The sequence below is a fragment of the Equus asinus genome, chromosome 20 (genome assembly GCF_041296235.1).
Source record: "Equus asinus isolate D_3611 breed Donkey chromosome 20, EquAss-T2T_v2, whole genome shotgun sequence".
NCBI lineage: Eukaryota > Metazoa > Chordata > Mammalia > Perissodactyla > Equidae > Equus > Equus asinus.
Genome location: NC_091809.1, coordinates 64,960,880 through 64,987,799, shown reverse-complemented (window position 1 = coordinate 64,987,799; position 26,920 = coordinate 64,960,880). Strand labels below are relative to the sequence as shown.

The following is a 26,920-nucleotide window of genomic DNA, read 5'->3' as shown; positions in this document are numbered from 1 at the left end:
ACTTATATTTTAGTTACTAAAAGGGCTATATAGCTCTTTTTTAGACTTTAGGAGAAATTTTCAGCATGTATTCTTTTTTAAGGAAACACATTATTGAAGTACTGAGGTGATCAGTTTTTGTCCTAACCACAGTATCCCTCTCCTACCAATATGCATCAGAATGTCCTTCAAAAGAGTGAGAAGGTGGCCTCGATTTCATTGTGTTTGACTGGACAGGTGGGTGGTGATGGATTTATGCTCCTGGCATCTCAACTTGAAAAAAATTATTGAGCAAGTATATGGTAGGCATTGTTTTACGCATTTACATGCATTGCTTTATTTCTCACAACAAGCCTATGAGGTACTATCATTACCCTCAGTTTATTTTTAGTTGAGTAAACAGACATGGAAAGGATGAAAAACTTCCCTAAGATCACACAGCTAGTAAGTGTTGGAACAAGGCTGGAACCCAGGCAGTCTGACTCCAGGTTTCATTCTACCATCCATTAGGTAGATGTTGTTCAGCATGGTAGTTAGATTTGATACAATTATACTTCAGAATACGGACTTTTAGACTTGGATTGGAAATTGGAGAAAGTAAAATTCAAATCTCTCATCTTAAAATTAAGACATATGACACAACGGTGAAATAACTTACACAAGGTCATACAACTAGACAGAGGTAGAATCAGGATTACAGCTCAGATTTCCTCCAGAGTTTTTTTTCAGTGCTTTAATCCCTATATTAGATGGGCTTCTGTGGACTATCCTGGGAATTTGTTTAAAACATTCCTCCATGATTATAAAAAAAAATTACAAAAGGATACAGGAGAAATATATTGTTGATATTTGTATTTATGAATAATTTGATTTTTCTAAAGTAGTTACCCCCACACTCAATCACTGGATAGGCTAGGCATTCTATTGATTTTCTGTACATGCTTTAGCATATATTAATTTCACATATATGCTAAGATTTTGTTTCAGCACTGTTTACCCTATTCACCTGTCTGTCATTCCCATGCCAGTACTATACTGCTTTACTTATTGCAATTTTATGATAACTTTTTATATCTGGTGGAGCCACTCCTTCTGATTTACTCTTTATTTTCAAATTTTATTTATTCTCATATGTTTGTTCTTCCAAGTGAACTTGAGGATTGTTTTGCAAAGTTGAATCAAAACATCAATTTCAGGGGCGGGCCCCATGGCTGAGTGTTAAGTTTGCATGCCCTGCTTCAGCAGCCCAGGGTTTTGCCAGTTCAGATCCTGGGCGCGGACATGGCACTGCTCATCAAGCCACGCTGAGGCGGCATCCCATATATCACAACTAGAAGGACCCACAACTAAAAATAAGAACTATGTACCAGGGGCTTTGGGGAGAAAAAGGAAAAATAAAATCTTTAAAAAAAAAAACCCCATTAATTTTAGAATAACTTCTTGTACTACTACCTTCCAGAAACATGCTGTGTCTCTCCTTTCATTCATGTTTTCTTCTACTTATACAGCCATGTTTTTCTTCTTAAGATTAGGCCTAGGAACTTTATTTTGTTTGCTAGTGTAAATGGAATTTATCATTATATCTTCCAAATACTTACTGATAGTATACAAGAAAACCGTTGAGTTTTTACATATTTATTATGAATCTGGTCTTTATTCTGAGATCTTTTAATAATTCCAAAATAGTCAGAATGTCTTAGCTATTTGTGGAAAATGAGCTTCCTGGGACATTACAGAGCTGGAAAGAGATATACTGTTCAGGAATTTGTGAGCATTGACTCTGCCTTCTCCCCCAAACCCAAGGAGGATGTGGTCTTGCTAGTGCTAAGCTTACTTCAAGAGCCAAGAGAATATTTATAGATATTCTCTTAGGTAGACACACAAAGATTGTTGGTGTATTTTCTTCTGGAATGGAGGTATAAGCCCAGTGTAAGAGGGCAGAGGCAAAGTGAGAAATTGGCTTCTTTTTCTACTCTGACAGGTTCCCCCCTCCTCCCGGCCCAACATAAGGAAAGAAGAACATGAGAAAACTATGGAAATAAATGCCACATCTACTCCTGCTCTCAATGTATTCATATCCTTTCTCTTAACTTCTGTATCCTTGCTTAAATAAGTCAGAAACTTACAGCTTATATATATATATAATCATATTATGTTCACATAATAAACGTCTTTTTCTTTTCCATAGTTCTATTTCTTGTTTTATTTTCATGTCTTATTACATTGTTCAAAAGATCTAGAACAAAGTTGTAAGAAATATTTTTGTCTTGTTCTTTATTTTAAAGAGAATATCTCTAGTGCTTCATTATTAGTATGATGTTGACTTGGTTTAAAATGTTCTTTGTTACGTAAGGAACATATGCTCACATTACTGTTGTTAAGACTTTTTAAAAAACTGGATATGGGCATTCAATTTTATCATGACTTTTTAGAATCTGTTGAAATTACGATTTTTTTCTCTTTTGACATACTAATGTGACACGTTAACATGGCACCTATGTTTAAAGCATTTTTATAGTTCTGAAAAGAATGGTGAGATAACTTTTTCTTTATTCTTGCAGTTAGAAAAATATTTCCTTCATGTCTCTTTGCAAATCTGTTTTCATCAACTTATTAGGATGTGAGTCTCTTTAATCTGCATGAATGGGTGTGTTTGGCAACTCAAGAATACCTTCTTCTATCACACCTTTGAATTCATATCTCCATATGGCTTTCCATCCAAAAACATGGTATGCCTCTTAGTACATTCAAATCTCCTTTTACATATCTTGCTAAAGCTATTATTTTCTTCTTTAGACTTCCACTTGTTCTGTACTTTCCCCCCAGGAATTTGTGAAATAGAGGCTTCATTTCTATTCTTTCATGTACTGTCTTCTCCCTCAGAACTGTCTTCTTTTTCTTCTCTATGCTAGACGAACTTCTTGGGTTTAACCTATATATCACTGGTGAGATATTCTGTAGTTACTTTTGCTTTTTACTGCTTTCAATATAGATTTTATTTCTGATTTTACATTTTTAATTTTCTGGTAATTTATCTTACCTAGCTCCCTTTGACCTCAAATTGTTCTCTCCTTATGATGTCCTATTTCTTTTTCACAGATCACAAAGTAAATGCTTTATACAATGTTCTTCTGTTTTCTGTAATGAAACATTTTTCACAGGCATTTTCTTCCTCTTAGTATTCAGGGAAATATTACCTTTCCTTTGTTCCACAATATGATTTCACTGGTACTTTTTACTTATCCTAGAACAAGAGGGAAAGTTCTAGAATTTAATATTTAACATAGATGGTTGTGAGATTGTTCTTAGGCTAACTTTGCATTGTGTTGACAGAATGATTTTTAATTGCTAGGTGGAGACTAAGTTAATGTTCACTCTTAGTCTGATTTCCAGTATTCTAGCAAGTATTTATCCAGCAACGTACTAGTAGACTGAGATGTACTCTTCTATCTACTACTTGGTATTTTGTCACTCTGATCATATGATAGAGGACTGAAAAAGTAATATAATCTTCAGTAGCCACAAATCTGAAGGTTATTCCTATCTCTTTACCTGTGTGTAATATTTTTAGCATATGAACACTACAAGTCTGGAATACAATGGACCACTGCTAGTCTATCCCTCTACTCTATCATATCTCTTCTAAGAGTTGCAGTCTCAGAGTAAATACAGAAAAATACTATTAGGGTTTGATGAGAAGGTGAAAAGACTACGATTGTCTTCAAGTGCTGAAACCACGTAGGAGAAGGGGAAACTATACTATTTTGAGGTGTTACAGTTGCATCTCTCAGAGCCAAATTGCAGATACTGAGGAAGTCACAAAACGTCTTCCTATAGGTAGAACTGTTCTCTTCCAAAAGGTAAAACTGCATAGGCCATTGATTGTGATTCTCAGTTGAGTACTGAATATGGAGTTAGGAAATGTTTCTCCCAAATTTTGATCATATGTTGAATATGAGTAGTTGTCAGTATTCTTATAGAAGCAAGGGAGAGAATGAATCTGGGAATAGTAGCCTAATTACCACTTAACCCAGGCCACAGAGTGCTGTTCATTATTCATCATATAAGTTACTGCTTTGATGAGAAAACATATTTTGATTTTCAAATGTAAGAATTAACTTCTAGCAAGTTTTAGAACATAATCCCTTGGCAAATCAAAAACTGCCTATATTTAATTTTATTATATTCATAACAGGCATAAACATTGATAAGTATTAAAAACATTAAGCAAGTCAAAGTTATCACTCCAAAATATGGATTTTTTTTTTTCCTCTGATGCTTTAAGAAATCTGGTTACACCTAACATTTCTCTGTCTTGAACTATAAGACCCAGGAGCCTTCAGCCAATATGCTTATCTTAATCATCCATCCATCCATCCATTCATCCAACTATGAGTTCCTATAACATGTCACCAACTCTGATGGGTATTAGGAATACAGAGAGAAGCAAAACTGATTAACCATTTAAGTGATTTTTTAGAAGTGGGGATGCCCACTTGGCTTACTTTATTGAGCTTTACTCTTTCATATACCATAAAATGTACTTTTTTTGGTGTATAGTTCTATGATTAATGCATCAAGTTGTATAACCACTACTACAACCAAAAAAACAAGAGTTCTACCACCAGCCTAAACTCTCTTTTGCTACCTCTCAATCATTTAGTTTTGCACATACTGGGTGTCTGAAAGACACTCTGATGAAAATGTTCAATAAGATGATGAAAAATTGAGGCTTAGGCTTTGGAGAAATCTGCTGGAAATAAAAGTTGGGGAATTTTTGCCTCTAGATTGGGCTGAAGTTATGAGGAAGAGATTGCCTGAAGTACAAGCAAAACAAAGGTAGTTAGAGGATGGAACCTCTAGAAACATCAATATTTACATGGCAAGTGGGAAAACAGGAATGTACATTACAAAGGGGAACGCAAGAAAGAATGGTACCATAGAAGCTAAAAAGAGAAGAATTTTCTGAAAGTGAAAGTAGTCAATGGTTGGCAGCAAGGCACAGAACAATACCAGGTTAACATAAGAAGTGAAGAGCATTTTGGCAACTAGGAAGTTATTAACTTTAGTGAGAGAAATTTCACTGGATTGATTAGTGCAAGAGTCTGAGTACAATGCTTTGTAGAGTTACTGGGAAAATTGAACAAAAAGATAAGATTTAGAATAGGGCTAATGGAACATGCCAACTCAAGGGAGGAAAGAGGAATATGATTATATGTTGAGGAAAGACAGCTTGTAAGGATACAGCCAGAAGGAGAAGTTCCAATTAAGAACAAACAAGATAAAATGCATTACATAAAAAATGAGATAAATCTCCCTCTGAGGTGGAGATGCTCCACAGTAGTAAAAATAAGCACAAAGCTCCTTGGTATTTACCCAAATCAGTTAAAAACTTATGTCTGTATAAAAACCTGCATAATATTTATAGCAGCTTTACTCACAACTGCCAAAACTTGGAAGCAACTGACATGTCCTTTAACAGGCGACTGAATAAACAAACTGTGGTACATTCGTATAACGGAATACTAGTCAATAATAAAAAGAAATGAGCTATTATGCCACATTAAGACATGGAGGAAACTTAAACCATATTATTAAGTGAAAGAAGCCAATTTGAAAAGGCTACATGCTGTGTGATTCCAACTATAAAACATTCTGGCAAAGGCAAAACTATGGAGATACTAAAAAGATCAGCGGTCACCAGGGGTTCAGGGGAGGGAGTGAGGGATGGATAGGCAGAGCAAAAGGGATTTTTAGGACAGTGAAACTATTCTGTATGATACTGTAATGGAGGATGCCCTTCACATCATTATACATTTGTCAAAACCCACAGAATGGACAACACAAAGAGTGAGCCCTGAGGTAAACTATGAACTACAGTTAACAATAATCTGTCCATATTGGCTCATCAGTTGTACCAGATGACCCAACTAATGCAAGATGTTAGTAACAGGGAAACTGTGTGTGTGTGTGCGAGGGGTTATACAGGAACTCTCTGTACCTTTCACTCAACTTTTTCATAAATCTAAAACTGCTCTTAAAAAAACAAAAGCAGGGCCGGCCCCGTGGCCGAGTGGTTAAGTTCGCGTGCTCCGCTTAGGTGGCCCAGGGTTTCGCTCGTTTGCATCCTGGGCGTGGACATGGCACTGCTCATCAGGCCATGGTGAGGCGGCGTTCCAAACAGCACAACCATAGGCACTCACAACTAGAACATACAACTACGTACTGGGGGGCTTTGGGGAGAAGAAGAAGAAGAAAAAAAGAAGATTGGCAACAGATGTTAGCTCAGGTGCCAATCTTTAATTTAAAAAAAAAAGCAAGCATAGAGGTGTAGGAAAGAGAAGGAAGTTAACATTAGTTCCCACATGCTGGACATTTATTTTCATTAATCAGCAGGAGTGGGTATGAGTGGGTATCTCTCAGCAAATGTTCTGTCACATTCTAGATATTATAATACAGAATGATGGGACACCTGTTAATTGAGTTTCCCTGAGATTCAAATGTCCAGGTGGCAGGTGAACTAGTGCCTATTGATACAAGGAAAACAGTCATTAACTTTCCATGTATAGATGCCTGTGATTGGCATACTATAACTGATGAATTTCTTAAAATTTGATTCGTACCTTAATCTACTATTTTATTATAAATCATAAGATCTAAATTGAACTACATTACACTTAATTTTAGTAAATATGCTCTTTTAAAAAAATTTTGGAAAGAATGCATTCTTTGAAGAAAATATATCTCCAACAGCTTGTTTCTATTAGAGTTCTAAAACATCATAAAAACAGTTTTTGAATTTATGTATAACTATAGAAATCAGAATAATAATACATATTGAAAGATAACCCTAAATTTTTAGGGACCTATTATATTTTCATTTTAACTTTATGAAAACATAAAAGACTCTAATTTCCTAGTTCTGATATGTTTCACTGAGTAAAGCTTCACTAGGCCTGATAAAACCAGTGGTTCTCAACGTGTGATTTGTACACCCCTGGAAATCCCCAAGCCCATTTAAGGGGATCTGTGGGGTCAAAGTAATAACACGAAGATAAGGATTAGCTGTTTTCACTGTGTTGCTATTTTCACTGATGTTGTAAAAGTAACTACGGGTAAGGCAGCTAGCCCCCTAACATGAATCATGGCAAGAGCAGCAAATTGCTAGTAAGCACTGTAGTCATCTTTGCTATATGCACTCAGTAAAAAAAACTACTTTCACAAGAATGTCCCTGAGGAAGTAGTAAAAAATACTAATCTCATTAAATCTTTTTTTTTTCCAGGAAGATTACCCCTGAGCTAATATCTGTGCCCATTTTCCTCTACTTTGTATGTGGGACACTGCCACAGCACAGCTTGATAAGTAGTGTGTAGGTCCGCGCCCAGGATCTGAACTGGTGAACACTGGGCCGCTGAAGCGGAGCAGGCAAACCTAACTGCTATGCCACTGGGCCAGCCCCTAATTTCATTAAATCTTGAATCTTGAGTATACATCCTTTTAGTATTCAATGGGATGAAATGGGAAGTATACACAAAGCACTTACACTGTATACCAAAGTATTATAGATCATACTTCGAAGAAAAACTTAGTTGGGAGCTAAAAAAGCCTCATTTGTCATGCAACACTATATTTATTTGAAAGAAAAACTAACAAATTATGGCATTTATCAAATATTTTCTCTAAGAAAAAAAAACAAAGGGAACCTGTCATTTGAAGAACAACGCCTCGTATTTGTTGCCAAAAATAAAAAACATATTTATAAGTAGAAATTAGAATTCTGACAAACTTGTATCTGCTACTGTGAGCTTGACAGCTTCCCCATACCTAAAGAATTTTCTGATGAGATCTGGGGGGTATTAACAAGTGTGATGTTTTAAATGTTGTATAATGAAATGTGTGGACATTGGGAAGATCTGCATAACCCAGTGAACCAATATTTTCCAGATGACCAATGCATGATGTTACAAAAATCATACATGGGAAAAAGATCCATTCAAACTGCAAAACAGATCAATAGATTGTAATGTAAGTAAGTACTAAAAGTTCATGTATATGGTTTCAGATTCCAAATTGCAACTAACCTTTAGGAAACTATCACTTGTTGAATTTTGGTGTAGTGTCAAATGAGAATATCTATGATTATTTTGAAAACACTTTAAAAACACTCCTCCTTTTACCAGCTACCTATCTGTGTGAAGCAAAATTGTTTTCATCTACTTGAACCAAAACATCACAAAACACTGAATGTAAAAGCATATACAAGAACTCAGCTGTCTTCTGTTAAGCTACACATTAAATATCTTAAAATGTAAAACAACATCATTCTTCTCATTTGGGGGGAAAATATAGTTATTTTTCATAAAAATGTTACGTATGTTAACATGTAATGAGTTTAATGTTATTTTAAGTCAATTAATAAATATAATAAATAATAAATATTTTAAATTTCTCTGTTTTGTATTTCTACAACAGTAAATATTGATACCTATAACTCACAGAAGCAAAAACTCTTTGAGGTCCTCCAATAATTTTTCAAAGTATAAAGTGTTCCTGAAACGACCAAAATAAACTATTACCAGATTGACAAATTAAAGTTACCTGAAAATGAAACCATAGTTGCTAATCAATGATTTAGAATATGATAGTAAAAGGCTGATTTGATTCTTGATATAATATCATGATTAGAACAAGTCATAAAACATTTTCTAAATATTTAACTTACAAAGAGAATTCTGTTTTACTAATTTCAGTTGTGATGTAGTCAACTTTTCTCCTTGCTGGCTTTTATTCTCTTCATCACCCTCCTCATCTTGCACTACAAAGTCATCAATAACATAATCATCTCCATCTTCATCAGATTCACAATCCTCCTCCGCCTCCTCCTCCTCCTCCTCATCATTTTCATCATTGCTTGGGCAAGATTCCTTTTCAGAGTCCTAATTAAATTGAAACACATCCTTCAGTAATTTATACCTTTAAAATTATCCGTATGGATGTGAAATTAAAGGATTAAATCTGACACCAAAAAAATAATCCATAGAAACTAATTTCATATTTTAAGGTTAAAAAAATCTTGGCATGTTAAATGCTGAACTTCTGAAATTAGGGAAAAGATAATATACCTTGATAAGTTATGTAAAATGCTTAACATGGACATTAAGATTACGAGTAAAAGTTAAAAACAGGAAAGACCATACAAAACAAAAAGTCTTTCAATTTTAAAAAAGAATGATAGACTGAGACTCATGATAAAACAATATATTAGGTACAATAGTGTGATCAAACATGTTCAAGGATACTTGATTAAAAAATAAATTCTAGAATTACTGAGGAATAGAACAGACTCAGCACTTTGATTTTTATAAAAATTAAACATTTTAAGTAAAAATTTTAAAAAACAGTAACAAAACCAATAAAATATAACACACCTCAAAATCTCTACTACTATTGCGTCTCTGACGAGATCTTTGTTTTGAGAGTTCTTTCAGCTTCTGGAGTTGTCGCTTTCTTGCAGCTAAAGTTTTCTCAGGGTCTTTTTGCTCCATCTCCACTGAAGAACATTCATCTTCAACCACTCTCCGTGGACGTTTAACACCTACTTTTGCAGCTAGGATATCACTGTCATCACTGTCATCACTGTCATACATCACAGAGGAGGTCCTTTTTCTCTTCCCTCGCCTAACGTGTTCTTCTTCTAAATCCTCCTCTATTATTTGTCCAGTGTGTTTGTTGAGATCCTCCTCCTCTTGACCTGAATGCTTTTCATGCTCTGGTAAGTCAATACTTCTAGGTTTGCTTTTGTTCTTTTCTTCTTCATATGTTGAACTGTTGCCAGTGTTAATGAGATGCTCACAGCTGTTTCCTTCACTTTCAACTTTAATTAATTTAAGCTCTCTTTCATTTTCTGGCTTTTTATTACTATCGAGCCCCCTGTTACTATCAAGCTCTTCATCATTGTCAACACTTACATGATTGTCAACACTTTCATCACTATCCGGCTCTTCATCACTATCCAGGTCTTCATCACTATCAAGTTCTTCATCACTATCGAATTCTTCATCACTATCAAATAATTGTGAAAGACTATTTCTTTTAGTCCGCCTCCAATCAACTCGAGATTTCTGCTCATGCTCTTGAGTTCTAGAATTTTTCCTTGTTTCACGTCTTCTGACATGTATCATTTTCACTTAAGCCTCTACAAAATAAAGTTATTAGGAATATAATCATGATAACCAGATTACAACAATGAATGCATTCATGGCGCGAATTATATTTATTTGGTATTATAAGATGGGTCACAAAGGTAAAATCACATGAAATATCTGAGTGAAGATGGGAGAACAGTTATTCAACAAATAATTTATTGAACATCTATGAAATAATTACATGACCATCTATTCTGAATGATGCTGTATGTTGTGCTGAAAGGAATACATAAAAAATCATGGTCCTGTTCTTCAGAAGGTTATTATCTATGAGTAGAATTAAAACATACAAACACATAAGAAAAATGCAAGGCAGTCTTCATTTAGTACCAAATGAGTGATAAAAATAACTGTGATAAAAGTGTAAAAAGATGCAAGAAGATCAGGAGGACAAGTGCTTCGCTGAAGATTCTATTGAACAGATATGATCTGTTAGGATTCTGAAGGATTGATTATATTTGAACAGAAAGAATGAAAGAAAAAGAAATTTCAGGCAGGTAAAAATGGTAAGGTCAAAACTTTGGCACCGAGAAAGAATACGCTAGGTAAATGTGACCAAAAAAGTGTGAAAAGAGGCCTTATGCTGGAAAAAAAGAGACGAGTATAGAGAAATAGGGTGGAATTACCAGAATGATTCATCCTGTTAGCAAAGAAGGATTCTGAACAGAGCAATGACATGAATTTTAACATAAAGCATCAATTAGTTTATATGAAGAAAGTTATAAAGTAGTAATTGACACAAAAAGAGAGCAGTGCAAAACTGACAGAACGAATCCATTAAGATTGCAGCTTCTGTATACTTTAGTAAAATGGCAATGGCTTTAAACTACTCAGAGTTAAAGTTACAATATAATCCAACAGAAAACTTACTGGCAATCCAATAATAGGTGAAGAAACAAAGTTTCAGCGTGAAGCAGAGCATGATATTGGGAAGAAAAACAAATGTGCTAGGTTTTCAATTGACAAAAGGGCGAACTCCGTTAAAATCATCACAAGTATAAAGTAAAGGAACAATTAGAGACAAGTAAGATAACTAGGAAAACAGTAAAACACATGTACGTCTTGGTTGCTAAGGATAGAAGTATGATCACAATGTAATGAGACTGACCTCCTAATACATGTCTAAGAGCTTATGTATTCAATTGAGTGTTATCTCCTTCAAAGAAATCACCTCATGAGGCTGATTATTCCAATATTTTTACCATGGCCCAGAATATTCCCAGAGATCTTCTGTAAGCCACACTATCAAAAAATACACAAAAATATGAAAATAATTACATTTCAAATTTTTTTATCCCAAAGAGTAAATATCTACTTTATTCACTTGTCTCAGTTATTAAGCACTGTCAGCAGCTTCCAGAAACAAAATCCAATTTCAAAAGACAAAGATTAACTACCATTAAAAATATTTTTAAAATGTGCTGCAAACTCTGAAAGTAATTCCAAAAATAGAACACCAAAAATTTTTTAAGCAATGGCAGAACTTCTGAACCAAGTTTGTAATTCCCAAGATGATTATTTTATTTGGGGGAGGAGTATGCACCATTCACTGATTGTACAAATTTTGTTGTTTATAGGGCTCTGTGACTGTTTCTATAATGGTAATACCTCATATGAAATCAGAACAACAATGGTTGCTAAGAGTATACACCAGAAATTAACTTTATAGTGTAGGCTGAAGTATGACCTTATGACAGTGACTGCTGCAACATATAGTCAGCATTGTAATAGCGATCTAATAAATTCTAGTCAATAGACCAAATATTCTGCTACTTGAAATTACACTTGAGTAGCATATTACGAAAAGCTTATATTAAAATCAGCAAAGATGAAAACTGTGTGTGGTCAGGTCAAAATTACCGTTTTTAAAAATCTCCATATTACTTTCAAAAGTATGGGTTTTTTTTGTATATCATACTGCTTCACAGTATGTCTACCCAGTTTCTTCTCCAGGTTTAAAACAGATTACTGGCTTTTTTTGAAAAAAAAAAAAAAAAAAGCACCAGATCAACTAGGCAGCTTATATTTTGAAGCCATATAGTACACAGAAGTATTTTTTTAAGCAAATATAGTTAAATTTGCATAAACTATGTATGTGCATTACACTGTAATAAGAAGGTAAGCCTTTGTAATAAATCTGTCTGAATTCAGAGAAATAATGAAAAAACATTTATGAAAACAAATGACAAATACACTTCAGTAAACACACTAAAGCAAATATGGACAGTAGGAAAATTAAAGTGAAAGATGAGTTTATTAGTAAGCAAAAGCAGTTTCATATACACTAGATAATTACCTTACAGAACTGTACCTTGCTCAAAAGACAGTTATTTATCATATCAATAGGTGATTCCGATGACAATGGTAGAAACAATTAAGAACGTCGCACTACAAAAATACCTATGACTGCACACACTTAAGCTATAAAAAATCCCATATGTACAGTAATTTTTGAGTGCATTTTCATATCTATTTTAAAATCCTGACAATGATCCTAGAAGGAAGATATTATCTTCATTTACAAAAATCAAAACCAAGGACATAGAGTTTAAATGACTTACCGAAGATCACACAGCTTGTTAGTGACAGAGCAGGGATTAGACACCAGGTCTCCTGATCCCCCGTCCAGTGCTACACAATGACTGCTGCCAATATTATATTTGTACAAAGTAGTAAAAATTACGCCTTTAAAAAGTCATTATTTTATCTCGCAGTCACGCTAAAATTTAGTTTCAGAAAGTAATCACTAAAAGAGTTTAGAGTTTACAAACATACTTTTTAAAAAATTATGTAACTGAATGTTAGTGCACATGAGTTAGGCCAGAAACTTCTGGAAATTATTTATCCACTAGGCAAGAAAAGGATGTGCAAAAGAGATGAAAATTTGCAGACTTCCCTCTACCACCTTATTGATGACATTGATCATAAAATTTAAGGGATTCTCCACTGACTCCTAAAGTAAAAATTTCAAAGAGCAGTGTGTGATGAGAAAAAATTTATTCTGGAAAACTGCAGCACTGAATGTTTGAGGAGGCAAATTTTATTTAAATAAATCAAGTTACATTTGGCCAACTGCCAAATTTCCAAGGTCTTTCTTCACATTTCTTAATTGCCATTTATATCAATAATGTCAAAAATTCTGTCATTGTAAAAGAAGATAACATAAATATTCTTGGCTCCTCTTTTTAAATTGTGGATACTTTTACTACATTAGCTGGGGAGGGAAGAACGGTGACAGAGGGAAAAGATGAGTGAACTGAACCTAAGGAGAAAAATGAGAAAGTAAAACTCAACTCGGTTGATGGGTAAGACGTCTCTTGGTCGCCACAATTCACTCAAAAAAAGAATCCACGCAAACGGATGTAATTCCTATATATGTGGAGTACACACTCAATTTCTTGAAATGAGACTTTAATCAGGCTTCTTTAACCATACCTTACCTTTAGGCAAAGGGACTCCAAACAGAAAGCATTAAATAAGTGAATGAAGATGATCAATACTATCACATCTTTGTGCTTCATGCTTAATATCACCTAAGAGGCACATAAACAGCTGTGCTGTCTGCCAAAGAATGTGAATTAAAGGCGATAATCCATATCGCTTTCTCTCACACAGTAACTCTACATCTAAAAGAAGGTACTTTGATGATGCCACGTGAATTTCTCATCAGAAGAAATATCCTTTCTTCTAGACTTTGAGGTTAATTCATCCTCAAGAAAATATTCATTCTAGGAATCACTTACTTGCTCTATCAACAATGTAGGTGGTAGCTGACACTGTAAGGTTTGAAGGGCAGTGGAACCCCAACCATTACTTGAAATTCCACCAGAAGGGATTCATGCCTACTTGTAAAACATCACCCCTCCTTGGTGTGTGCTTTTATATGAGTTTGGAGAGGAGCCCTTAACAAACCAAGGACATAGTTATTGAATGGATACTAGGTGCCAGCACATGCTCGGAGCTGTGGCGTTACTAGAATAAATCAACAATACGGTCTCTGCTCCCAAGGAGTTCACAATCTGATGAAATTACTAGGGACACCAAAACAAGCCAGCATAACACATGATTTAAGAGCTACAGTGTATAATTCTGTTTAAGCTCTTATCACATCGCTGTGAATAAATTTATCACAGTTCTTCCACTGGCTGGAAAACAGGGTAGCACAACACGACAGAAATAGGAAATAGAAAAATAAGAAGAAACATATAAAGAGAGGAAAGCCAGCTTCCCCCACTTAGCATCTCGGTCCACAATCAATACTCCACAATTTTGCATAGAGTGGATCCTTGCCAGTTTGGCAGCCGGGACAACTATTAGCATTCATTAAAATCTGGAACACTGAAGGTGGTTCACTAAATCCAGCAGGGAGGAGTGGCAGAGGAAGGAATAGATCCTTTCCGGAGTTAACACTAGAGTCATTTGCATGATTACAAACCTGGCTCTCTGGCCGGACGCAGGTACGCAACGCAGCACGCCTGTCAGTCCGCTACTCTGCCTCCAGGATGGAGGGGCACCGTAGCTAGGCAACGGGACCCTTACACACAGCTTCGCGATGACGTGCGCGGGACGACACAAACCCCAGAATCTAGACGAGCTCCGCACTCAGAAAACAAGGGTCTGGAAAGGCCAGAAACCCGCAAAGTCACCACTCGAGCTCCTCACATGAGTCCCACCCCCTTCCCTATCGCGGAAGGAACTGACACCCGCCCAGGCCGGGCGGCCCGCGAGTGGAGAAAAGCGCGCAGGAGAGCCGCCCCGCCCAGCCCGAGGGCGCCCGCGGGAATCTTTCTCCCCGCCCGGGAGGCGCGGCTTCCCCCCGCCCCGCCAACAAACCACTAGCAGCCGGAGCGAGAGCGAGTCCCCGCCCCGGGCTGGCCCCGCGCCGCCCCCGCCCGCTCACCTTTCAAAGCTCCTCTGCTCCTGCCTCCGCCTTCGCCTCCGCCCCGGGCTCCCGCTCCAGGCCAGCGACACTCCTCTTTCCGGGGACCAGGGGAAGTCCCGCCTGTGGGCGGGCCCATGGGCGGGGCCTGGCGGCGGGAGGGGGCATCTTCCGGGAGCGTGTGCCGGGGGCGGAGCGGTCGCCGAGCGTTAGGCAGGGAGCGGTACGGGGTCCCGTTTCCAGCTGAGGTGGGGAGAGGGGCCCGGCGGGCTGCGAGGGGCCGGGGGACTGTGCAGGCTCAGCCCGGCGCGGGGAAGTGGGGTTTGCGGGGGCAGGCTGGCTGCAGGGGAAGGGATCAAACGTAACCGTCCCCCTGGGGAAGGGGACCAGTCCCCGACTCCCTGGCTCTTCCGCTCTCTGCCGTAACTTTGGGGTGTGGCAGGGGTTAGTGACGGGCGTTTACCCCGGATCTGGGCGTGAAGGAGGCTCGTGGTCACGATGGGGTTAGACTCTTTCTCGCGGCCACTGGGGGAATAAAACAAATGTTTGTAAACCGGATTATCCGCGCTGACTTGGGGCCTCCTCTACTGCTCGTCTAAGTTAAAGGCCTGTTCTCTCAAACTTCCTCCCCTCTCTCCCTCCTCTTCCATCTCTTTACCAGCCAGGCCCAGCCGGGGACGGGGTCAGGGCCACCAGGTTCTTGGTAGGCTTGAAATACTTGAGTGTATAAGACTGTGTTAAAGTGAGTCTGTGTGAGAGAAGGAAGATCTTGTGGTTTGCTGCAGTGTGAGTGTTGGGGGGAGTCCCGGAGTCCCAGAGCCTCACCATGTCAGGGAAACGGAAGCGAGTGGTGTTGACTATTAAAGACAAGCTTGATATCATAAAGAAACTGGAAGACGGAGGTTCTTCCAAACAACTGGCAGTGATTTATGGAATCGGTGAGACCACAGTTCGGGACATAAGAAAAAATAAGGAAAAGATTATAACTTATGCCAGCAGTTCTGATTCCACAAGTCTCCTGGCAAAGAGGAAATCTATGAAGCCATCCATGTATGAGGAACTGGACAGAGCAATGCTGGAATGGTTCAACCAGCAAAGAGCAAAAGGGAATCCTGTGTCTGGACCAATTTGTGCAAAAAGGGCAGAATTCTTCTTTTATGCATTGGGAATGGATGGTGATTTTAACCCCTCTGCTGGTTGGTTAACTCGTTTTAAGCAGCGGCACAGCATAAGAGAGATTAACATTAGAAATGAGAGATTAAATGGAGATGAGTCTGCTGTGGAAGATTTTTGTAACAACTTTCGAGACTTTGTTGAACGTGAAAATCTGCAACCTGAACAAATCTACAATGCAGATGAAACTGGACTCTTTTGGAAATGTCTGCCTTCCAGGACTTCAGTAATCAAAGGTAAATGCACTGTCTCTGGGCACAAGTCAGTTGAAGAGAGAGTCACTGTCATGTGTTGTGCCAATGCAACAGGTTTACACAAACTTAAACTTTGTGTTGTGGGGAAAGCAAAGAAACCTCGCTCCTTCAAGTCAACGGACACCTCAAACCTGCCAGTCTCTTATTTCAGCCAAAAAGGTGCATGGATGGATCTTTCCATTTTCCGACAGTGGTTTGATAAGATCTTTGTGCCGCAAGTTCGAGAGTACTTAAGATCCAAAGGCCTGCAGGAAAAGGCTGTGCTCTTGTTGGATAATTCACCAACACATCCAAATGAAAATGTCCTGAGGTCGGATGATGGCCAAATATTTGCTAAGTATTTACCACCTAATGTCGCTTCATTGATTCAGCCTTCGGATCAGGGAGTCATAGCGACAATGAAGAGAAACTATCGTGCAGGTCTTCTCCAGAACAACTTGGAAGAAGGTAATGACCTGAAATCATTCTGGAAGAAGCTAACTCTGCTTGATGCACTTTATGAAATAGCAATGGCATGGAATTTAGTAAAACCAGTTACCATTAGCAGAGCATGGAAGAAAATTCTCCCTACTGTAGAGGAGAAAGAAGGCTCGGACTTTGATGAAGAAGATATTTCAGTGGCTACTGTGGCCACCATTTTACAACACACGAAAGGACTGGAAAATGTGACTACTGAGACTATTGAAAAATGGCTTGAAGTGGACAGTACTGAACCAGGTTATGAAGTGTTAACTGACAGTGAAATCATCAGAAGAGCACAAGGCCAGACAGATGAATCCAGTGAAAATGAGGAGGAGGAAATAGAACTGATTCCAGAGAAACATATTAATCATGCAGCTGCTCTCCAATGGACTGAAAATTTATTGGATTATCTAGAACAACAAGGTGATATGATTCTGCCTGATAGACTGGTGATACGTAAACTTCGAGCCACCATCAGAAATAAACAGAAGATGACAAACTCGAGTCAATAATGGCAATTCAATGTTATCGTTTTGGTATTTGTGTTTGTCCTCTTAACCTCTTTGCAATATGGCTTAATTTTCTTGGTATGCTAAATTCTCAGACAGTCCTGTGAAATACAGATACAAACATGTATCTATAGTGGTTTGAGGATTATGTGTTTTGCATCATCTTTCTCTTGTCCTTTTATTTGTACACATAATTGGAAGCTGATTCTATATAGATATAATTTCATGTACACGTGAATTCACTTTTGTAGATCTATAATTATCCCTTCCATTACACTGGTATTCCCTAAATTTTCTAGCAGAAGTTACAGATTACAGTGAGCAGATTGAGCACTTTCCTGAATTCTGTTGTTTGATTTGTGAGGGCTGCCACAGTAAACTTTTCTTGTGCTAACCATCTTAAAAGGCTATCCATTTTGTATATCTGTATACGGTGATGGAATGAGAAATATGTATATTGTTAGATTTCAGGGTGATCTATAATAATTCAAAGTGAAGCCCAATCATGAGGAGGAAACAGTGACCTATGAATTATAAAAAGAAATCATTCATCTATTCTCTTATATTTGGGTGGGAAGAGGGAGAGATTTTTCTGGAAATGAAGTAAATATAATATAGGAAGTGGTTGCTAAATTAGAAAACTATTGGAAAGCTGATCTATAATGAGATATTCTGATCTATTTTAGAAAAATTGGAGTTGAAAATTTTGGGAACTTTAGGTTATTTATACAAAGGGAATAAATAGGCTTGTTTTAATTGGGTCTTTTTATTATATTATGAATTGGTTAACAGTATAGGTTTATTATTTATTCATCTAATTATAGTACAGATTTTGTGATGCTACATGTGGTGATATGAGCTACCCCCTTACATGTGGGGGAATGTCTTGGGAATTTGAAAGTTTTGTGTTTTTTTTTACTGTGTGTTTGAAAATGTCTATAATTTGAAAAAGTTTGTCATATCTTCCCTTTTATTTGATGTGAAAAGGAGAAATGAATAGTTTTTATTATTTTAAATAAGCCATAGGTTGTGACCTGTTTTATGAAGAAAGCAGAAGTAATTATGGAAAGTGTCGTTGTCTAGGTATTTCATCATTTATTATTTTGACACTTATAAAAATGTATTCTTCTAGAGTTCAAGTCAGAATTTTTATAAATTTGCTTAGTAAACTTACTGTTTACTCAAGACATTGAAAAGTCTTTACCTATGTGAATGTTAGTTTAATTTGTAATTTAAAAGCAAAGTGTCTCCATATTATTTCATGTTTTGGCCCTAAATTTAAAAAAATTCTTTATCAGTCATTTTTTAAAAGTTTAACTTTTTCATTGAAATACTTTGCATTTTATAGTGCCTTTCTTAGAATTCTAAAACTTAAAAAGATTTTTAGCTTTCCATAATTTCTGTTATCTTCATGATATATGTCCAGATTTTTTAAAAAGACTTCTCTGTGATGAGAACTGTTTAAAAGTTGTTTGTTGCATGAATTGCCTCAGTGCACCAAGGAAAACAGCGTCAGAAGTTAAGAGTGAATCAGATAATTACACATTCTGCTATAAATTAAATTGTATATAAAAGAATTTTTCATTTTTCTAAAATGAAAATGTATGGTAAAAAGCTTCTTGGAATTTCGTCTGGATTTGCTTACTGTTTTTAAAATTAATCTTGTCAGTGAAATTCAGCTGTATCATTGCCACCTAGTGGTAAAATTAAAATTACTGTTAAGCTGTGTGGTTTTAAACTTTACTATTTAGTAAAAGGTTCACTGCTTTGTGGCCTTGAGTGTGACTCTTGTGCCTCTTTCTCTAGCCTGTGAGAGACTACTCTTTTCTTGATTTATAGCTATTTGCTCTTCTCGAAAGCTGCCAACACTGGTAGGCTAACAGTTGTGTTTTGGACCCTTGCATCCTTGAACGTAATTATAAAAGCTGCCAATTACTGAATACCATGTTATGTTCTAAGGAATGGACTTACATAATCCTCAAATTATGAATTAGGTAGAAATATTGATGATCAGCCCATACTCTTAATTGCTGAAGATCACAGGTAAGATTTTAAGCCCAGGTATTTGACACCAAAACTTATGCTTATATTATCCAACCTAGGCTAACCTCCTAACCTTTTCCAATCTTCAGCTTTATTCCTTGCCCACCTCCCCACCTGCCACAGGCATTTACTTTTCTATTTCCCAGTGCACTTGTAGCAGCATTTGTCCTTAGTCGTCTTCTTTCACCACTCTGTAGTGTCTGTTGATCCACAATTTACCTGTTTATCCACAGCCTAATCGCAATTTTAACTTGGATTATCTGTTTTCTGATTTCTAGTTAGCCATGCTCAGTGAGAATCGTTTCTCATTTCAACAATTTAAAATCCAGCATTGGGAAAATAAACAGGTCATGCAAACATTTCTCTTTAATTCATGAGTCAGTCCCAAAGAGAATCAGAGTTGGCACAATACAGTACCAAAGATCTGGAAACCACTACTACCAAAAGCATATGAGCAAGTATACACTCAGATCCATACAGATCAGAGGGGGAAAAAATGAAGCCCCAAAATGAGACAATTTGGCAAGAGAATGAAATGAAGGGTAGATTCAAATACAAGAGGGGGTAGTTAGAGGAGAAGAAAAAAATTGAAGGAAAGTCTTTCCTGCAGTTAGGTGTGTTTTGTAATGATGTGCATTTCAGCATCCTAGTGCCAAGTTAAATGCATTTGATCAGTAGCTGGGACCATTTAGTGGATGATACCAGGAGCTGGTTGGATACTCCATCTTCCCCAAACTCATAAATCCTTAGTTCTCAGTTCCTGTTTCCTCAGTGCCTCACTAGAGGCTGTGTTTGGCTTTGTATTTCTCCATTACAAAATTAGCCATAGGCTCCTGATCTTTCCCATTGTCATCAACTTGATAAAACATCTCAGAAAACCACCGATACATTACAATGTTTCTTTAAACCCACACTCCTAGTAGCCAAGAATTCTGTAAGTTTACCTGTAGGGGTTGATGTAGGACATTACAAAGTTGCTTTTAAGAAGAGATTTGGGCTTTTTGCAGGTGGATGGATGAGGGAAGTGGAATTTGCCAGGTTTAGTGAACCAAAAATTCGTTGAGTTTTACTGTATGTATAAAACTGTGCTGGGGGTTGTAGGTTTAGGAAAATATAAAAGAAGAGGGAGAGTGGTTCTTGTCCTTTAAGAATCTTGAAATCAAGGTGGAAAAATAATATTTGAAAAAAACAAAACCATCTGGTTCAATTATAAGCTCATATAAAACAGCCAATATAATGTGATATGTACTATGTAAGGAAACCGTCATGATTTATTTTGTTTATTCATTACTTCACTGGCTTCTACTCTGTATATCCTCTACATTTTCCGCTTTTCTTTGTTCTTGGTTTTTACTGCTCCTGAGTGACTTCATTTATTTCTGTTACCTACATGCTTTTGATCCCAAGTCTCCAGTCATCTTGTCTTCATAAATCCAGATTTTTATTTTCAATTGAGAAGCAGGATTTAAGTCTGGAAGGAAAATTAAAATTGTTGCTTTGCTTCCCATCTAAATTAAACTCTCCATTAGCATTGTAATGTCACAGCCACCTAGATAGGCTAAGGAATTCAAATAATTTTTTAACTGAATGCCAAATTAAACTAAGTTATCTTGATCTGAAGTAGCAAAATAAATAATTATTTTCTTATCTATATCTCCTCTTTCTTATTTAGCATTTCCTAATGTACACACATGCTCTTGGCTCTGACCATTCCCTCCCATGGGCAACCATAGTGTTGCTGGTTTTGGTACCCTTGTTGCTACTCAAGTGCTAAAATTTAGTGTGGTGTGTTCCAGCCCTTAACATCCTTAAAAGACAATCATTCACTCTTAAGACCAACCACACTCTTTCTGATCACTAATTTAATGCCACAAATTTTGAGATTTTTTTCACAGCAGCACCCCACTTCAAGGTACCAATTTCTCTATTGATCTGGGTAACTCCAGCTGATGAAACAAACCTTAGAATTTGGAGACTTACAATAAATGTTTTCCTCTCAGCCATCTTATGATGATATAAAACTTGATCAGAGCATGACTTTAAGTGGTGATTCATGGCCCCAGGTTCCTTCCATCTTCTGATTTTGCGTCTGCTATACCCTTCAAATATTCTGCATCTATTTAGCAGATGGAAAAGGAGAATGCAGAATACACACTGCTTCTTCCTTCTCTCAGAAGTGATATATGTTATTTCAGGCCACATTCTAATGCTGAGAACTAATCACCTGGCCCTCTATGTGATGCTCAAGAATGACTCCCTCGATATACAGCTGCTTGCTAGTGACAGCTTTATACTATGCAAGGGAAGGCACACATTTTGGTGAACAATTAGCCATTTCTGAAACAAAAATAGATAATGGCAGTTATTCTCATAGAATCATCCAAGGAGCTTCTAGAAAGAGCATCAATGCATGAGTCCTATTCCCAGAGGATCTGATTTAATTAGTCTACGGTAGTTACTGTGTTTTTTCTTTTTAAGTTTCTAGGTGTCTCTAATATGCAACCAAGGTTGAGAATCACAAGATTACAAATTTGCAAGGTGAGCAGAGTAGAAGATGTGGAGACAAGGGAATAATGCACTCCTTTGATGGACCATGAGGTCAAGACTGTATAGAGGCAGAGTAATGAGGAAGCTAAACAAACAAGCAAAAAAGCATGTATACGTATCTGTGTGTATGTGGGGGTTAGCTATGGTATCAGAGGAAACAACATGGAACTTGGAGGCAGAAGACCTGTGTTTGAGTCCCAGATCTACCTTTTTCAGTTGCAGAATTTTTAATTCGTTCTTTTTCATAAGTGCCTATCCTTCTTTCATATATGCAATAGTCTTCCCTTGAGTATATTAATTTTACTTCTTTGAAAGTTATATTTTGAATTCTCTATGATCCCTGACCCTTCCCTACCTTTCACTGAGTTTGTCGTCTTTCGTGGAGTTAATACTCTTACAACATTTGGTAATTCTTGTCTTAGTTATTGCATTCCTCACTGCAGCTGAGATTGCCTGAAAGACTATGGTCTCAGCTTATACAGCACATATTGTGGGAAGCATAAGATCTACTAAGGTTTGGTTGAAGTCATTGATAGAATAAGGAATGAACATTATATCCTGCCAGATGGGAAACCTGGGAGGTTGTTTTCTGAGCTTGGGTGCTCTCCAATCTTCCTAACTTTACCAGCTACCAGGGGCATTTTCCTATTGATTATCCCAAGCTCTGCTCCTTCCTAAAGACAGGCATCCTTTTCTCTTGTGCCTAGCCTGGAAGGTGGCGCTATGTGCCTGGATCCTTGCACTAGGCCTCTTGGTTATCTGAACTGCTTCCAGCTCTCATCACTTCATGATACAGAACACAATTTTCTCACATGCACTTTGTGGTCCTCCAAAAGTTGACCTTCCTGTTTTGAGGGTGGCTACACTCACTTCTAAAACTATGTTTTTTTTTCTGTTGTTTATATGGTTGATGTAAGATGAGAATAAATCATCTGCCCCCTCCGTTTATGTTGATGTCAAAAGTACTAGCCACGTGATCTTGAGTGAGTCTCTAAACCTGAGTCTCATTTTATCCAAAATAGGAATAATAATACAGATTGTTAAGATTAAATTAAATAATGTGCAACATTTTATGAACTAATATGTTAGTTTTTATATTATTAATAGGAAGGATTAAAGGACTAGAGGTCATCAAAGATGAAGAGTGGGAAAGTAAGATAATTGAAAGAATATGATTTTGTGGTTGAAGGAGGGATTATAGAGGTCAAGATTTACAACTTTAGGTATTTACAACATGTTGAGCCAATATATGCAATTAGGCTCTGACACTTCATTTTCAATGCTCTAAGCTGCTTTCTCTTATTATTATATGATATGGAGACTAATCCGTTTATTCACATTCTAAATCAGAAGACTTTTTTATTTTCAAATTATAATTATACAATGTTTGTAAATTCTCAATTTGAAGACATCTCTAAAAGGGGAGAGGGTTATTTCAACAAGTCCTAAAACTATCAAGGCAATAAAAAGATCACTTGTGGTTGAAAATTTCTTCCAGATATACCCGTCTAATATTTTATGGAAAAGTTAATCAAGTTTAGAGAAACAGATGAGAGAAATCTGAAAAGGAAAGATGGATAAGTAAAGGGATATTGAATAGATTAGTGGCAAGCATTTGTGTAATATTTCATCTCTTTCTGAATGAGGAAAATAAAAAAATCTAGTTATAAAACATGAGTGATGATGGTAGAATTGCTTTTAAACTTTATTTCAAAAAGACGATCATATTGGGATGATTTCAAGTTGATTGAGAGCAGTTGTGTGGTTTCAGTTACCACTGAAAAGAAACCAGATAGCAGTGGGAATCTACCTTTTCACTAACAGTGTTTTGAGAAAATATGACAGAGATGATTGGTATTTGATACCATTCTGAAATTAAGAGAATAAATGGAGTAAGCAGGAAAGTATCTCTCTCGTCCTCCTTTTAATAAATAATGTCTTTGTCTCTCCATCTAACAAAGTATATGCCTTCATAGTAACTATATTGTCTATAGACTGGGCCTCAGTTCTCTGTCTTTTGCTGTTTGGTTTCTATGTCCTCATACAAGAATGACAAGGAAAGACTCTATGTGGATTTGTCTGGTCTTATAAATTGACCCAGTAACGGGGATTGTCAGTACATATGTGAGGGAAAAAAATGTACAAATTTCCTTCTTTATAAAAGACTTTTTTGATAAGGCTTTTGAAAATGTAAGACATGTAAAGAAAAATCTTGCAGAAATGCATAAGGGCTCCATCGCAGCTGAAAACAGGAGGCATTTGATAATATAATTAAGCACTACTGTTATTTCCTATTTTCATTTAGGTATTTAGAACTAGCTTATTTTTATTCTGTATATTACAGATATTTTAACAAGTGAAATAAAATTAAATGCAATGTGGAAAATCAATTATCCATGAATTAATTTTTAGGCTATATTTGTACCCTCATTAGTATAATCTCCTTTTTTCTAATCGTAATGGGAAAAATTATTTCATATGTTAAATAATAGATGTCTCAATTTGAGTACTTTGTTAGTTCCTTTAAGGTGATTATGAAATTTTGTCATTTATTCATTTGTTCACTCATTCATCCCAAATATTTATCTCCCTATAAATATTTTTCTACTTTATAACCAAAAATTTAAATAACCATCCTCCAATTTCTTTTTGCAGATTTGTGTTATAATGAACTTGAAATTAAATCCTAATATATTTTATATGTTAGAAAAATGATTCTTGTACTTTAGGTTGTGGAATACTTCAGTGATCAATGAGATGGTGAAAAGAGATACTCGGCAAGACAAGATTTTTGATGAGTTTTAGCAAACAAATTCGTTCTTAAAACCAGAATTTTTTTCAGGTTATCATTTAGTAATACTTACAGTAGGTAATATTTAATCATTCATTTTTATAAACACGTGATACAAGTACTCTTTTGTTGACACACATTCCAAATATTTATACACAATACCCATTTTTTATTACCTAGAGATGATTTGATAGCTTACAAAAGAAAAAATTCAAGTACAAATAAAAGAGAGTTAAGGAAAAATGTTCAGTAATGACTATACTCTAAAAGTATTAAATATCTAAATTGGGGTTTTATCTTAAATTAGTTTTCCTAAAATCTCTCCCAAAGTAAGGAAAGTTTTATTGAATTGCAGACACCTGATCTTTAATAAGTGTTTTTATTTTCACAGTCATAGTGATAGATGCTTTAACATCAATCATATACCCTGTGGCTCAACAGAGTTGCCTTCTAATCAGGCTATTATCATTCTTGTTTAAATAACTGGAATATATGAAGTTAGCCTAATTAGCATATAATTAGGCTAAACCTGGTTTGGATTGACAAAGAGCCCTGCAGGTATTCCAAAGAGGAAATTAGCTTTCATGGATCCAACATATTTCTTGTTAGTTCGTGACAATATACAAAGTTACATAACATTTTTAAAAAGCATAGTACACAACAAGCTTCCAAATAAAAGTAGACTCACGGGACACATTTTCTTTTACCAGATTAGGACACCTTTTTCTTTTTTTTTAAATTGAGGTAACATTGGTTTATAATATTACATAAATTTCAGATGTACATCATTACATTTTGATTTCTGTGTAGATTACATTATGTTCACCACCCAAAGACTAATTACTATCCATCACCATCCACATGAAGGACACCTTTTTTTAATCTTTAGAACTTAACAGCACTAAAAAACAAGTACCAAAGAAAAAAAATTCCAAGCATAAATAACTATGATAAATTCTATCATCTAATGAAATAAAGTTTATTAAAGATGATTGGTATTGTCCTTTCATCCAACTCTGCTGAATATCAAATGTGTAGGGTGGAGAAGACAGTGGTTTGTGGGGGCCAATGTAAAAAAGACTATGAATAGTTTAATATCAACCAGTAATTAATGCAGTGTACATTAACAATGTAACATTTAGTGAATATTTACAGAAGACTTACATTTACTGCACACTGCTCTAGGTACTTGGAATTCAGGAAGAGACAACTATATATTGCACTTAGCCCATGGTAAGGCACAACAAATTATTTTGTTGATTTCCCTATGGATTAGCTAACAACAGGGAATTAGTTCATGACTCAATAAAAGGATTAACTTGGTGCTGGAGTGGTCTCCAGATGTAATGAACTTCCTCCAGAAGTATGGAGTTTTCCATCCCTAGGAGAGCTGCAAGATTGATTAGGTGGTCAATTGACTAGACTTAGAGAAGGGGTTCAGTCGCCATATCGGTTATTGGAAAGAGGACCTTTTCAACCCTGATGTTCCATGATTCTTTTACATTGAAGGGTTGTAGGGAGAGCACTGATCAAATTACCAAACAGCAATAAAAATACTTTCAGAAGCTTTCATTTATGCATTCAATGAATATTTACTTAGCACTTAGTATATGTCAGGCACTGTTGTAACCCTTAGGGATCTAGCTTTTACAATAAATATGGTGAATTTTGGAATGTAAGCCTTTTGTTTGTTTTCTCTAGTTTCAAAGAACTGCATTCTGCCATAAAAATATACCAAGTTATGGAATCTAAAACAATCGAGGCAAATCTAGAAAAAATTAGACAAGAAACATAATGAGACAGATAATATGCCTCTCTCAAGGATTTTTTATGTTGAATTTCACAGCGATTTGTGGCTGCTACTGCACTTGGGACAACATATTGACATTTTCCTCTCCTGTCCATTTAAAATTATTAACTGTGCTGCAATAATAATAATACTGGATATCATTTACTGAGCATTTACTGCATGCAAATCACCCTTCTAAATGATTTACATGTAGTATATAATTTATTACTCACAACAATATTGTGATATGATGTAAGTAGTGTAAGTAACAGCAGTATCCCTTTTTAC

The 26,920-nt window shown here is 36.2% G+C and overlaps 2 protein-coding genes and 1 long non-coding RNA gene across 10 annotated transcripts in view; 2 read left to right on the top strand and 1 right to left on the bottom strand.

Moving 5' to 3' along the window:
• The window catches only part of LOC139041113 (uncharacterized), a 33,774-nt gene extending 31,609 nt beyond the window's left edge, over positions 1-2,165 (top strand). The window contains exon 6 of the long non-coding RNA XR_011495718.1: positions 1,961-2,165. This is a non-coding gene — a long non-coding RNA (uncharacterized lncRNA). The remainder of the gene's footprint in view (positions 1-1,960) is intronic.
• CCDC82 (coiled-coil domain containing 82) overlaps positions 1-15,207 on the bottom strand; it is a 32,624-nt gene extending 17,417 nt beyond the window's left edge. For 2 of the 8 annotated variants that reach the window (XM_070490415.1, XM_070490413.1), the window contains exons 1-4: positions 15,086-15,189; positions 14,621-14,802; positions 9,409-10,175; positions 8,703-8,916 (exon numbers count right to left, since the gene is read on the bottom strand). In XM_070490415.1, the coding sequence (XP_070346516.1) occupies positions 8,703-8,916; positions 9,409-10,161 (967 nt within the window). In that variant the 5' untranslated portion in view covers positions 10,162-10,175; positions 14,621-14,802; positions 15,086-15,189. Of the gene's footprint in view, positions 1-8,702; positions 8,917-9,408; positions 10,176-11,293; positions 11,428-14,620; positions 15,063-15,085 lie in introns of those variants that run through there. The other 6 variants (XM_014835383.3, XM_070490414.1, XM_070490412.1 and 3 more) reach the window with 5 other exon arrangements.
• On the top strand, positions 15,104-19,190 carry JRKL (JRK like). Its single transcript, XM_014835388.3, has one exon. It carries the CDS (start codon positions 15,891-15,893, stop codon positions 17,463-17,465), a length of 1,575 nt encoding a protein of 524 aa, XP_014690874.1. The 5' UTR covers positions 15,104-15,890; the 3' UTR covers positions 17,466-19,190.
• The last annotated feature ends 7,730 nt before the right edge of the window (positions 19,191-26,920 follow it).

What these genes read in the sequence shown, in the direction of transcription:
- JRKL (XM_014835388.3), top strand. Translation starts at nt 15,891, where the DNA reads ATGTCAGGGAAACGGAAGCGAGTGGTGTTGACTATTAAAGACAAGCTT.